The sequence below is a fragment of the Microplitis mediator genome, chromosome 7 (genome assembly GCF_029852145.1).
Source record: "Microplitis mediator isolate UGA2020A chromosome 7, iyMicMedi2.1, whole genome shotgun sequence".
Taxonomy (NCBI): Eukaryota; Metazoa; Arthropoda; class Insecta; order Hymenoptera; family Braconidae; genus Microplitis; species Microplitis mediator.
Window position 1 is genome coordinate 11,245,692 of NC_079975.1, and position 14,656 is coordinate 11,260,347.

The 14,656-nt window shown below is 30.0% G+C and overlaps 1 protein-coding gene across 4 annotated transcripts; it reads right to left on the reverse strand.

The window, feature by feature from the left end:
• Positions 1-12,104: 12,104 nt before the first annotated feature.
• LOC130670925 (uncharacterized) lies at positions 12,105-13,917 on the reverse strand. 4 transcript variants are annotated; one of them, XM_057474556.1, is made up of 4 exons: positions 13,622-13,917; positions 13,103-13,366; positions 12,880-13,039; positions 12,105-12,531 (listed from the first exon to the last, which is right to left on the reverse strand). In XM_057474556.1, the coding sequence occupies exons 2-4, from the start codon at positions 13,196-13,198 to the stop codon at positions 12,389-12,391; spliced, it is 399 nt and encodes a 132-aa protein (XP_057330539.1). In that variant the 5' UTR covers positions 13,199-13,366; positions 13,622-13,917; the 3' UTR covers positions 12,105-12,388. The 4 variants fall into 4 exon arrangements, with proteins under 4 accessions (XP_057330539.1, XP_057330541.1, XP_057330540.1 ...); XM_057474558.1 differs by having other exon boundaries at positions 13,103-13,377; XM_057474557.1 differs by having other exon boundaries at positions 13,103-13,396.
• Between the last annotated feature and the right edge of the window lie 739 nt (positions 13,918-14,656).

The window sequence follows — 14,656 nt, forward strand, 5'->3', positions numbered from 1 at the left end:
GACCACTGTGTATATATGGTGTTTCCACTGTGATAACGTGGTGTATCCACCGTGATTCCACGGTGGCTTTGTTCTATTTCACCACCGTGGTTCCACGGTGTATCCACCGTGTATACACGGTGGTAAAGCCACCGTGGAATCACGTTGGATACACCGCGTAATCGCAGTGGTAAAATGGAACAAACCCACCGTGTTCCCACCGTGATTCAAATTTGCGAGGGAAGTCCAATTCAAAGACGTAATAAATTAGTTCTATAATTGGTACTGATTTACTAGATGAAAAGTTGGAGTAAATTCATGATGAAAGTCATGTCGTGTCACGATTTGAGTTTTGTGATGAAATTCAGATCGAAATTCAGAAGAAACAAAAATTTATTTTACACGGGTACAATCAAGCTTGCGCATCAAAAATCCCTGTGAATTATCCAGTGTTGCAAATTGAGGCCCAAGAAATTGCTACTATGCTGGGTTTAGAATTTTTCAGATCAAGCGGATGGCTGGATCGCTTTCGTCAGCGTCATGATATTTTTTATAAACGAATTTTAAGAGAACCTGAGTTAGTAGATGCACCAAGAATTGCTTCCTTGGACACCAGCATTATTGCAAAATTAATTAATCAGTACACTCTGATGATGTCTTCGATGCAGGATAAATAAGAGTCGTCAAAATCTTCGAAAGTCTGCAGTTTGAAAGCCAGGGAGAAAAGAGTTATAATTCATACTCTGAAAAATTCTCTTCCTTTTATATGATTTCTCTATAGAAATTTATCAACATTTAAATGCTACTGAAAGATTAACTTTTTTCAAGACTTCATTATACCTTGATAAATATATATTTTCAGTTTTAAATAATTTATTTTAATCATAGCTATTGAATAAAGCATGTTTAAAAATCATTGAATTTTTGTAAATAAAAGATTGAACAAGTATAAATATGTTTTAAAAAGGCTCACACCAAACTGAAATTTTTCACAATTAAAAACACTTTCAACAACATACAAGCTGATTAATTATCAGAATCATCCGATAGAAGGAGGATTTTATGCTGAAGAATTCGGTAGTCAACTATTCAGATGTATATCTAGTTGGGAAAATAACAAGAAAAACGTGGAAATAAGAATGTATATTAAAAAATGGCTTGGCTTTGATAACTCACATAATAGCTGGAATAATGAGTCTGATTTATAAATTTATCATGTATTTTTTATAGTATTCAATAAATAATAATAATAATAGTAATAATAATAAAAGGTTCTGAGTTTTATTTTTTTATTAACCATTATTATTCAAATTTATTTTACTAACTTAGCATTAAATACATTTATCTATATTATTATTATATAGTTTTATCTTTTTATTTGATACTTTTTAACCTCCAAGTATCAGTTGAGATTTATAATTACAATGATATATAATAATTACTATTACTTAAATATCATTTTTTTTTTTTTTTTTTTTTTTTCGTTGACACTCGTAGCAATCTTTTAGCGTTGGCTAAATCCAAACACTAGCACTATTTTCCCAACGATTACATCCTGACACTCAATATTTCATGCAGATTTAATACTCCATAATTTTTTTATTGTTTTGCAAATGTGTAGGCAGTTTATCCCAAACGTAGCTTATATGTAACTTGGCAAAATGGAGAAGAAATGAATCATCTAAGCATGCAATGTCCAAACGGTGCATTGAAGGTAAATATTCAAATTGGTGAAATAATTCCACAGATTTATTGTATGTATGTTCTGCAGTCCAATACTCTATAAACCATCGCTGGAATCGTTGGACATTTTCGAAAGCGCAGCATACCCGTTCCATGATGAAATCCATTCTCACATGGAACTTTACCATAATCGTTAATAGTGTCTGCCCGGGAAAAAATGATCAGACCTGATCAGACATGAACAGGCATGAGTCTTCAGGCCTGATCAGACATGAAAAATGACCATACCTGACCAGGCCTGATCAGGCATGTTCAGGTCTGATCAGGTATGTTCATGTCTGTTCATGTCCATCCGGGTAAAAAAATTATATATAAAAAATGGCCCTATATAATTATATATAATTATGTATAAATATATTCAATTATACATGTATATAATTATTGCTATAAAAATAAAAAATTCGGGCGTGTGCAGGATTTGAACCGTGGACCTTGCGCTCGAAAGTGTAACTCGCTACCCACTAAACTAAGAGATTTAGTTGAAAAGTAAGTTTCGTATGAATTTCAAGTAATAAAAATCTTATACGTGATAGATTCTTGGTCAACAAAATTTTAGATCTATGAGCAGACATGAACAGCCATGAACAGACATGAACATATATGACCAGGCATGAACAGGCATGGACAGGTATGGACAGGCATGATCAGACCTGACTGTATTTAACGCTTCAGATATGAACAGGCATGAACAGACATGACCAGGCATGGACAGGTATGATCAGGCATGAGCGTATTTAACGCTTCAGACATGACCAGGCATGGACAGGTATGAACAGGCATGATCAGACCTGACTGTATTTAACGCTTCAGACATGAACAGGCATGATCAGGCCTGAGTGTATTCAACGCTTCAGACATGAACAGGCATGGACAGGTATGATCAGGCCTGATCATGTCTAATTTCAGGCCTAATCATACATGAACAGGCATGATCAGGTCTAATTTCAGGCATACATACACTAATGGAAAAAATTAAAGGATCAAAAAAAAATTCTACACTAATGCAAAAAATTAAAGGAGCAGAAAAATGTTATAAATTTTTCAGTGATTTTTGGAAGGCTGTAACTTGGTGAAAAAAAATCGTATCGAAAATTTAAAAAAAGCATTTTATAGCTTGAAATCTCTAGTTTAGGTGTATTTTTTTCAAAATTTTTTAAAAGCTCCGATTATTGCGCAAACATGAGAAATACCGCGAGCCAAAAAATTTCAAAATTTTTTTTTTTTTTCCGAAGAGCCCACGGACCGCGGAAAAATTCTTTCAACTAAACGAATGTATACATCGTTTAGCAAATTTATTCAGCTTCAATTTGGTTTTTTTTTTAACTTCGTAGGACGATTTATCGCAGAGATATCAGCCTTCAAACAGAAAATAATCCTTTTGGCTTTGATCTTCGATATTTCAGGTACCAATGATCGCACAGAAAGTTAAAGGGCGGCGTTGAAAACTTGAATAAATTCTCTACAAGATCCTGTCATCGTTTTTTTAAAAAAAAATTTTTTTTATTTTTAACATCCATTAGAAGAAAGTACAAAAAAATGACTTTTTTTGGTTTTTTAGTAAATCAACCGCTACTCTGCAAATATCGATAAAAAAAATAATGTTGCCAGGGACTTTTTTAGCTTAATGTACCTCCAAGACCCGTGTAAATTTTTAAATTGATCTATCAAACCGTTTCTTGGGAATCATCGATCAAAGTTTAGCTAAACAATTAAAGGAGCAAGTTTTGTTCCTTTAATTGTGTAATCATAATCAAAATGAAAAAATTTTTTTTTTTCGACTTTTCTCAAATTTTTACGTTAGTAACTCAGCAAAAGCAAGGAAATGACAAAAAAAATAAAAAATTTCCAAAAAATGTCAAAAAAAATCGAAGAAAAAAAAAAAATTGAAACTTGTTTTTCGTGTTCTAAATTTTTTTTTGACATTTTTTGGAAATTTTTTATTTTTTTTTTGTCATTTCCTTGCATTTGCTGAGTTACCAACGCAAAAATTTGAGAAAAGTCGAAAAAAAAAAATTTTTTCATTTTGATTATGATTACACAATTAAAGGAACAAAACTTGCTCCTTTAATTGTTTAGCTAAACTTTGATCGATGATTCCCAAGAAACGGTTTGATAGATCAATTTAAAAATTTACACGGGTCTTGGGGGTACATTAAGCTAAAAAAGTCCCTGGCAACATTATTTTTTTTATCGATATTTGCAGAGTAGCGGTTGATTTACTAAAAAACCAAAAAAAGTCATTTTTTTGTACTTTATTCTAATGGATGTTAAAAATAAAAAAAATTTTTTTTTTTAAAAAACGATGACAGGATCTTGTAGAGAATTTATTCAAGTTTTCAACGCCGCCCTTTAACTTTCTGTGCGATCATTGGTACCTGAAATATCGAAGATCAAAGCCAAAAGGATTATTTTCTGTTTGAAGGCTGATATCTCTGCGATAAATCGTCCTACGAAGTTAAAAAAAAAACCAAATTGAAGCTGAATAAATTTGCTAAACGATGTATGCATTCGTTTAGTTGAAAGAATTTTTCCGCGGTCCGTGGGCTCTTCGGAAAAAAAAAAAAATTTAGAAATTTTTTGGCTCGCGGTATTTCTCATGTTTGCGCAATAATCGGAGCTTTTAAAAAATTTTGAAAAAAATACACCTAAACTAGAGATTTCAAGCTATAAAATGCTTTTTTTAAATTTTCGATACGATTTTTTTTCACCAAGTTACAGCCTTCCAAAAATCACTGAAAAATTTATAAAATTTTTCTGCTCCTTTAATTTTTTGCATTAGTGTAAATTTTTAGGCGATTTTCAACAGGCTCTAACTTTGAGAGAAATGGTCGTACAAGAAAAAAAAAAAAGAAAATTGTAGCTCCAAGTATCTACTTTTTGGATTAGAACTTCAAAATTTTTTAGCGTCAGCAGTTTTTGAGTAATCTTAGAAAAACCAACGACAAAAAAATTTTCAAATTAAAAAAATTTTTTTTTTTTGGTCTCCGGGCGTGGAAAAAATTATTTTTGCTTAACCACTATGAGGATCGGATACCTTCATTATTCAGCTTTAATTTCTTTTTTTATGGACCTTGATACGTCCACTTCTCGCCGAGATATCGGTCTTCAAATGGAAAAGGATCCTTTTGTCTTTGATTATCGATATCTCAGAAACCAATAATCGCACAGAAAGGTAATGGTGGGTTTTAAAAACTTGAATAAATTTTCTTCAATGATTAGCCATTGCTTTTTCGAAAAAAAAATTTTTTCTTATCGTCACATGAATTTAAAAATGCAACAAAAAAAGGGCTTTTTGTGGTTTTTTGGAAAATCAAGCGCTAAAACGAAAATATTGTGGAAATCGATAATGTTGACTGTGCATTTTACAGTTCAATATGTCCTCAAAAACCCCGCAGAAAGCCAGATTAATCCAACCAGCCGTTTTTTTGTTTCACGCGATCAAATTTTAAAAAAAATTAAAGGATCACGTTTTTTGCTCTGAAAAGCTCATAATCTTTAACAAGATGAAAACAAAAATTTTTCCGGAGCTTTGTCCACAATTTTATTGCAGACAGTGCTTAAATTTCCAAAGAAAAAAAAACTTTTTTTTCGAAACAAAATTTTCAAAAAAATTTTTTTGTGGAATAACTTTAGGAAATTTACAAAACCAACACCCAATAATTTTTAGCACGTTTACGTTGCTGCATTCCGTGATTTTACTGATTTCTCAGTCATTAAATTTTTTTTAAAATTTTTTTTTTTTGAAAATTTTGTTTCGAAAAAAAAGTTTTTTTTTCTTTGGAAATTTAAGCACTGTCTGCAATAAAATTGTGGACAAAGCTCCGGAAAAATTTTTGTTTTCATCTTGTTAAAGATTATGAGCTTTTCAGAGCAAAAAACGTGATCCTTTAATTTTTTTTAAAATTTGATCGCGTGAAACAAAAAAACGGCTGGTTGGATTAATCTGGCTTTCTGCGGGGTTTTTGAGGACATATTGAACTGTAAAATGCACAGTCAACATTATCGATTTCCACAATATTTTCGTTTTAGCGCTTGATTTTCCAAAAAACCACAAAAAGCCCTTTTTTTGTTGCATTTTTAAATTCATGTGACGATAAGAAAAAATTTTTTTTTCGAAAAAGCAATGGCTAATCATTGAAGAAAATTTATTCAAGTTTTTAAAACCCACCATTACCTTTCTGTGCGATTATTGGTTTCTGAGATATCGATAATCAAAGACAAAAGGATCCTTTTCCATTTGAAGACCGATATCTCGGCGAGAAGTGGACGTATCAAGGTCCATAAAAAAAGAAATTAAAGCTGAATAATGAAGGTATCCGATCCTCATAGTGGTTAAGCAAAAATAATTTTTTCCACGCCCGGAGACCAAAAAAAAAAAATTTTTTTAATTTGAAAATTTTTTTGTCGTTGGTTTTTCTAAGATTACTCAAAAACTGCTGACGCTAAAAAATTTTGAAGTTCTAATCCAAAAAGTAGATACTTGGAGCTACAATTTTCTTTTTTTCTTTTCTTGTACGACCATTTCTCTCAAAGTTAGAGCCTGTTGATATTCGCCTAAAAATTTAGAATTTTTTTTTGATCCTTTAATTTTTTCCATTAGTGTATACAGGCTTGGTCAGGTCTGATCATTTTTTCCCGGGTGCTAAGTAATATTTCATGCACTCTAGATTAATTACTGGGACCGCACAATCAATGATATTTTCAAGCCATGCCTGTTTCTGTTTTCCTTGGACGTAAAAGTAACGAGCTTTATCAGTCAGTTTTATGATCACCTTGTCTATTGATTTATGTGACAAATCACCAGCGTCCCACTCAATACCATGCGCGTTACCACATTGATCAACAATATCATTAGTCATAACTGTATGGTTGACATCTGATGGTGGTTTAAAGAAGTAATAATCACAATGAAACACCCACTCATTAGAGAGATCATTGGAAACATCAATCGTGCAGAGTTCTTTGATGATAAGATTACGATTTGGCATTTTAAATCCTGTGAAATCGATGATTATTTCCACCATATCTATTATTTCTTATCAACTATACGATTTTGAGACTCTTTTAATTTTTAAAGAAATACGTTTAATAATCATTTAAAGTGCTAGAATTCAGATCTAACAATTTTTTGTAAAATACCGTTTCATAAGGATACTTGATTGCAATATTTTTCTTTACTATATTCAAGCTCATCGATTTTCTTACGTTTACTTCAATGAGCATGAAATGTTTGAGTCTTGGAATTGAGATTTTCAACTCACTGTCACTGAATTAATTGATTAACTCTCTTCAGCATTATTTTTTAAGCAAAACTAGTGACGAACTGTCAAAATTTTAAATAACTGCATTTATAATATATAAATCCCCACTACAAATTTAATCGAACAGTGAGGATTCCATAGAAAAGTTAAAAAAGATTAGATAAAACATAGAATTTTAAGAAAAAAAAATGGTGAAAGTTGTTGATAATATGAATCATGTGTTAGAGCAGACATATCTTAAAGTTTATTCAGAAACAAAACTTGAACAATAAACGAAACAAAATATACGAGCATAAATCACAGTTTAAAATTGAGAAGAATTTCCTTTCTCCATAATCTTATCACAAAAAAAAAAAAAATCAACATTATGAACCCCCTACATCCTCTAATTTTATTCGGAGGGGCATCAGCTCTCTTCACCAAGCTAAACCCAGACCAGCAGTCTATGTTATCAACCTTATATTCCCACTCTGAATCAGCCACCTCAATCTCTTCATTTAATATGATCATACAGTTATATATATGATCTATTAAGTAGTACATCAAGTAAATGAGCTTGTATATTGTATCAAGGGAGAGAGAGAAAGCTGGTAAGAATAACAAAACTATCTATTGTATCATTCTTTATTTATCATACCTTATGATATAGATTATTTTTTCGATTACAAATAAATAATTTAGAGCTATACGTTAAATTAAGATATTAATTTTATAATGTCAGTTTTTGTAAGCTTTAAACATTAAATTAGTTAACATGAATGTAATTTTATGGCAAGCTTGTTCATAATCCTTACGATCTTTAAAGGTTAATAATAAACTCTTCCAATATAAAATTTGTAAATCGATTTCTTTTTCTTGATTAACGAATTTAATATGTTTCTCTCCTTTACACTGACGATTGTAGTTGCCGCAGTCACCAAAAATATCGTCTTCACTTGCAACACTTACTTCATCCAATTCTATTTGCGCTGAATGGTTACAAACATCATTGCATGCATGGGGTCTATGACGAATAAAAATTGATATGGTTAAGATATCAGCTAGATTGGTTGGTTAATAATATGAGCGTACCTTAACGTACGATGGTTCATTTTTTTTATTTTTTATTAGACACAATTCCGACACACAATGATTTTCAAAAGAACTTTGAATAATTCTGATGTTTTTCCTCTAAGCAGTTATATTATAACTTTAGAAAAACAAATATTAAATGACTTGTATTAAGTGCTCTGTACTAGAGTCAATGTAAACTCACTTTAACACTATTTTGATGAAGACGCCGAAAAAATGATATATCTATAGTTAAGATATTTTCTTTAATAGAAATAAACGGTAGAGTTAATTATGGAGAATAAGATTTCCGTTCATTATGGATAAGCAATATATTCATTTTAAATAATCGAATATTCTTGGCGCAACTCTACATATAGTAATAGTTAAGATACCAGTATTTGAGCCTAGCATTACCTTATTAATTACTAATATCCTTCAGGGTTAGCGCAACTCTAGATATATTAATAGTTAAGATATTGATATTTGAATGAAGAAGTAGAATTCACGAAATTGAATTTGGACCTCTCAAAAATCCCCCTCAATATCACCAGATCTCATTATACCTCCATCAGGATGGGTAATTGAGGTGACACTTGATGATCAAGAAGTTGATGAGATTTTCCAATTGCAATCAACAGAAGAATCTGACGGTAGCTTTTTGGATTATATGCATGGTCGTACTTTAGGACACCATCACTAACACAGTACTCAGCGTCATCACGATCTACCACCTCATTCACACCTCCACCACAGCTATTACAACAATATCAACAAAGAGAACGAGAATAACAGCAACAACAACAACAACAACAACGACAACAGCAACGACAACATGAACACGAGAACTACCAGGAACAACAACAACAACAATATTGTTATAATACATAAAATTTTAATTTTTATGTTCACTTAAATATTTATATGATTGATGTAAATGATATGAATATGCAATGATGATTAAATATTTTAAAATAAAAAAATTCTTCTTACTCTCAATAACTTCTATTATTTACATTTTATCGAATACAAAATCTTATAGTATATAATTATTATTATGTGATTATTATTTTGGTTCCGCGGGTTTTCATCCCCCGACAAAAGATCCCCCGACAAAATATCTCCGGACATAATATCCCCGACAAAATATCCTATCAGCGAAATTTCTCTTGACAAACTAACTCACACCATCATAAGCACTAAAATAAACATGAAAAGTTAGAAATATCAACGATGTGAAGAATATACTTTTATGTTTGTTTAGTGTAAAAAATGTTTTTACTATTTTTATATTACTCTAATCAAGTATCTTTATTATATAAAACAATATCAAAGTTATATAATTATACAAATACATGGGAAATAAAACTACAATATATATTAACGATTTGGCCAATAAATGAACGGTAAATTACAGTTTATTCAACAGCTTAGAGATTACCAAAATTAATATCACTTTTTCATTTCAACATTTGTCAACGTAACATTGATATAAGAAAGCAATCCTTACGATTGAGACAAAAATTTGCATAAATAAACAACAACAAACATCAATTAATGACTAGTGAATCATCACATGACTGGAAATAAATTTTTTAAATACGTATTGCCAAAAGTTTCGCGACATTTTTTAAATATTGCAGCATCCACAGCATGATTATGGACTGGAATTTCATCGACAATACTATCTAAAAAACATGATTATAATTTTTAAAAATGCATACGATTGGAACAATTTTTAACCTATAATATTAATATAACATACCTGTTTCCTTTTCGAAATCTGTATGAATTATTACGTAGCAATTTTTATTAGACGCACATCGCCATGTGATATTATTTTTATTTTCTTCTTTTTTTGGAATAAAGAATACTGTCATAAAATAACATGTTGGAATTTTTTTGTGATTTCACAAATTCAAGCGGCATTTTTATCAAAACAAACTCTGCACAAACGTTATAATTGTATTTTCTTCGCTATGAAATACGCTTAGTATAAATAATACAGTTGATGATCAAAGCAATCAATATGTGTATGGTTATATGGTAAGAACGCCACCAATATAACCTTGTTCAAAACTATAAAGATCCAATACCAGATGGCAGAGCCATAATAAAGTATTATATGATACAGTCTGCTCTAGATGTCAGCACTCCAAAATAACCAGCCAAAATTTGAATGTTTATTTGTACCATTCACAACTAATTTGGGGGCTTGTTTTTCAGGAAAATTGTAGGAATTTACAAATAGAAAATAACTATCCATTAAGAGTGCTAGTTTTTCAGGAAAATTGTGAAAATTATATCGAAAGATATTTTGTTGGGGATATTATGTCCGGAGATATTTTGTCAAGGGATCTTTTGCCAGGGGATATTTTGTCCGTAGGATATTTTGTTGGGGGATGAAAACGCGCATTACCATTTTTTTACATACATTTATTTTTTCTATTCAGCTTGATGGTGACGAAACTCAAATGGACTGTACTGTCCACCAAAACTAATAATAAACAGCTCATTATTGGATGCAACAGTGGTTAATTCCTCTAATTGTTTAGGATCTGATGTTAGCAGTTTCACCGTTCGATTGGGTAGAAAAACGAAAAATTCCTCATTGATTGTAGCAAGAATCTTCGGTCCAAACTTGGTTGTAACTTGTTTCAGCGTTGTGATTTGATGGTCGATGTTGATATCCAACTCGTTGAATTTTTTAACTGGTAAAAATCCCTTCAATTGATTGACATCATTCATTTTCGTGAAGTCCATTTTCTAGAAATTAAAAAAAAAGCAAATTAGTACTAATAATCATGGTAAATAAAGTTTTGGAAATTAATAAAAAATAAAAAATGAACGAAAAAAATTATTATAATTCAAAATTTTCTCGACTTACCTTATATTTTTTAAAGTTATTTCTCGAGTGAAGACAAGTCAACTCAGCTTTGATGTGGAACCGCGCTAAAGTATGATGAGATGAGTCCTTTTTATATTTTTCACCCCCACTTAAACGTATCACCCCTAACATAAGTAACGGATTTTTTCTTATATTTCATTGGTTGAGATAGAGAAAAATTCAAGAATATTCGATAAAATAATAATAATAATAATTTAGGTGGGGTTTTGAGTGGAGGATTCTGAGAAAAAAATTATTTATCTGTTTATTATATCAAAGTTTCAAAATATCTACATTGCTGTTTAAATCTTACCCCCTCCCCCGCCCCACTCACTATAGTTTTAAAATGGTTAAATTGAAAGGAGTAAATAATTGAGAAACTATTTGAAAGCTTTAAAAAAAATATTTAAACCTTCCTAAAAAATATTTAAAACTTAAAAAAAAAAAATATTTAAAACTCTCAAAAAACTTTTTAAAAATATTTAAAACTGTTCAAAGCGCAACAGCTTCTGAAAATCTGCAGAAATCTGTTTTATCGGGGGGGGGGGGGTAAAGCCCCCTAGTTTAACTACTTGGTAACCCAAGTGGCCAAATGTTAACTTTTTCGTATCGAAAAAGTTAACAAAAAAAATGTTAACATTTATATTGAGATGTAAAAAGGCAAATTTTTATCAACAAATATCACTACTAATGTCCAGCAAAATGTTAACTTTTTTCTGTCTCAAAAAGATAACTTTTTGGTAACAAATTGTTAACTATTTATTGACATTTTCATAACTTAATGTTGACATTTTTCAACTTTTTGTTAACAAATCACAATGTGTTTTTGGTTACCAAAAACATAACAAATTGTTAACTTTTTATTGGTAACAAGTTGATGGAAAAAAGTTGACTTTAATTTAACAAATCAGTCTTATTTTAGTTGATTTAATGTTAACAATTTTAAGGATCATTAGAGGTTAGGGGTAGTATAAACCGCGGGAAATTTGAAAATTTACAAATAAACAAACATAAATTCTAAAAATATTCTATCATGAAATGAAATATTTATTTTTTCTTGTTTATATACATATATTAAACAAGAAAAAATAAATATTTCATTTCATGATAGAATATTTTTAGAATTGTGTTTATATTTATTTGTAAATTGTAATCACTCGCAGTTTATTGTGACAAATATACAATTTTTTATAATTGGAATGCTTAAATTTATTAACAATTTCTTTACAACATTCATAGGTTTTATATTAATAACAATAATAGTAATAATAATTGTGAGCTTAATATCAAGACTAGTTGTTGTGACTAGCGCACTGGTGACACTAACTTATAGTTTTATTTTTATCTGATAAGCTTACTTTTATGTTTTGAGATCATTAATTTAGGCTTAGAGAACAGAAAACTCTTTATACTATTAAAAAAAAGTTTTTTGAAAACAACTTGTAAATATAAAGATCGTAACTACAAATTATTTGGCAACTTTTTGCTTTTTGACAGAACCATTTGTAGGATCGGTATTCTTATTGGCTCGGTCACTACCGCGTTGAAACCAGGCTTTCATTTGATGTTCAACATCAGGTTTTGTAACGTTCAAAGTGCTTAATAAAATTTCTAAAAAAGAAAAAAAACGAAGAAAAATTAATGAACATAATAATTTAAATACAGCATTTATTTATAGCTTGTTTGGTTGTAAATTATTTTACTTTGACAGTAGAAAGATCAATCAAAGGCTTCAAAAAGCAAGTTATTGCTAGAACTTGAAGAGTAGATACCTTGCTTAAAAAATCTCATAGAATCCAATAGATTCTCATGAATTCCTAGAGAGATTTTATAAGAATAAATTTGTTCTATGAGAAGTGCTATAGTTAAGTATAGGGCCTTATACTTACAGCTATGAGAATCTATCGGATTTTTTAAGCAGGATAGTTAATCTTACAATATTATTTATCGCTCTATTACCACTAATAATTTCTACGAAGAAACATGCTGAGATTTTAATCTCACTGTGTAATCCGGACCATGTCACTTGTTTTGCCAACTCATCAGAAATGAATGATTCCAATGCAAAACGAGTGGCTTTTTGTACATTGCGACCACCAGCTTTCCGTATCATGTCTTTCTGTAATATTTTTATGATAGTTATTCAAAAATTATGAAATATCAACAGCTAATTAGTACTTACAAATTCATTTTGCATAGAAACATTGTTCTTGAGACTATGATTGAAGTTTGCGTAAAAGTTCGTCAGTCGCTTCACGTGTGATTTTATGTTTAACATGCCACTCTTTTATGAACTCAGTAAGAATCGAATCATTATCACCACTAGCAACTTGATTGTTCACATGGAAATTAAGTAACTAATACTCTGATCGGGTTACTGGTTGATCAAAAAAGTTAAGCCCATCAATCAATGGCAAAGGCTCATCATTAGCTTGATCGACAGCTCCTGAAAAACGGCTAGGATCATCTGAAACGTCTGAATCGCGGCTACTGTTATCGTCGTCATGGTCGTTGTCGTTATTGTTATTGTTGTAAATATTAATGTTAGTGTTATTATTATTATTATTATTTAAGTTAGATAACAAATATTCCAGTGCAAGTATTTGTTGCGTACGTCGTTTTAGTTGTCGTGGTCCAAGCAAATCAAGCGGTTTTCGTATCCGCTGTCGAAAATTTTCCATACTTATATATAAAATTTTACCTTTTATGAACCGTTGAGTATTGTTAATCAATAGCTATAAATTATATTATAAATTATTTCACAGTAATTAAAAGACAAAATAATATTAGGTTATGTTGTTCACATCACACTCGAGCGTTTATATATATATATATATATCCGAAATGGCGGCTTGTACAGCGTTTACCGCCTTTTTTGTGGTTGAAAACATCTAAATGTCAACAAATTGATAACAAAATGAAATACTATAATATTAGCAAAATGTTAACCCAAAATTGTTAGTAAAATGTTAACAATAAAATGCTATCTTTTGAATAATACTAAAAAGTCAACATATATGTAACATTTTAGCGATGATAAATTATCAACATTAAATTGGTAACTTTTATTTATCTCTAAAAAGTCACCATTTATAACTACATTTTATGGTAACATTTTGCTAACATTTTCATATTATATTTTGTTAACATTTTTATGTTAACTTTAAGACAACTTTTAAAAGTTATCTTTTTCAAAAGTACTTTTTGTTACCATTTTGATAACATTTAGAAATAGCAAAAAGTTGACTTGGAATAGATAACTAAAAGCCAACAAAAAGCTGAGCTGGCCACTTGGGAAGCCTGAATTTTTTTAATTCAATTTTTTTTTTTTTTTTTTTAATTACATATATTTTTTTTTTTGTTCTTAATCGAGATATTTTGAGTAGGTTCTTTCATAACTATAGGAAATACTACTATAATTAAGAAAAAAAAAAAAAAAAAACAACAAATTCTAATGAAAGAAAATTGTATTCATTTAAAATTTATTGTGCTTCCCGCCATTTTTAGGTAGATTTTTTTAAAAATCTAACTATTGTAGTTGTCCTCATGGTCGATTTTTCAAGGGATTTCGTCATAAACTATCATAATTAGTTGAGTAGAGTTTAAAAATACCATTCGTTAAAAAATTTATGTATGAATGTATATATATATTACGTAATATAACGGACTTTTGAGGACACAATTGCGTCTACAATTCTCATCCGATCTTAATGAAATTTTCTACACTTATTTTATG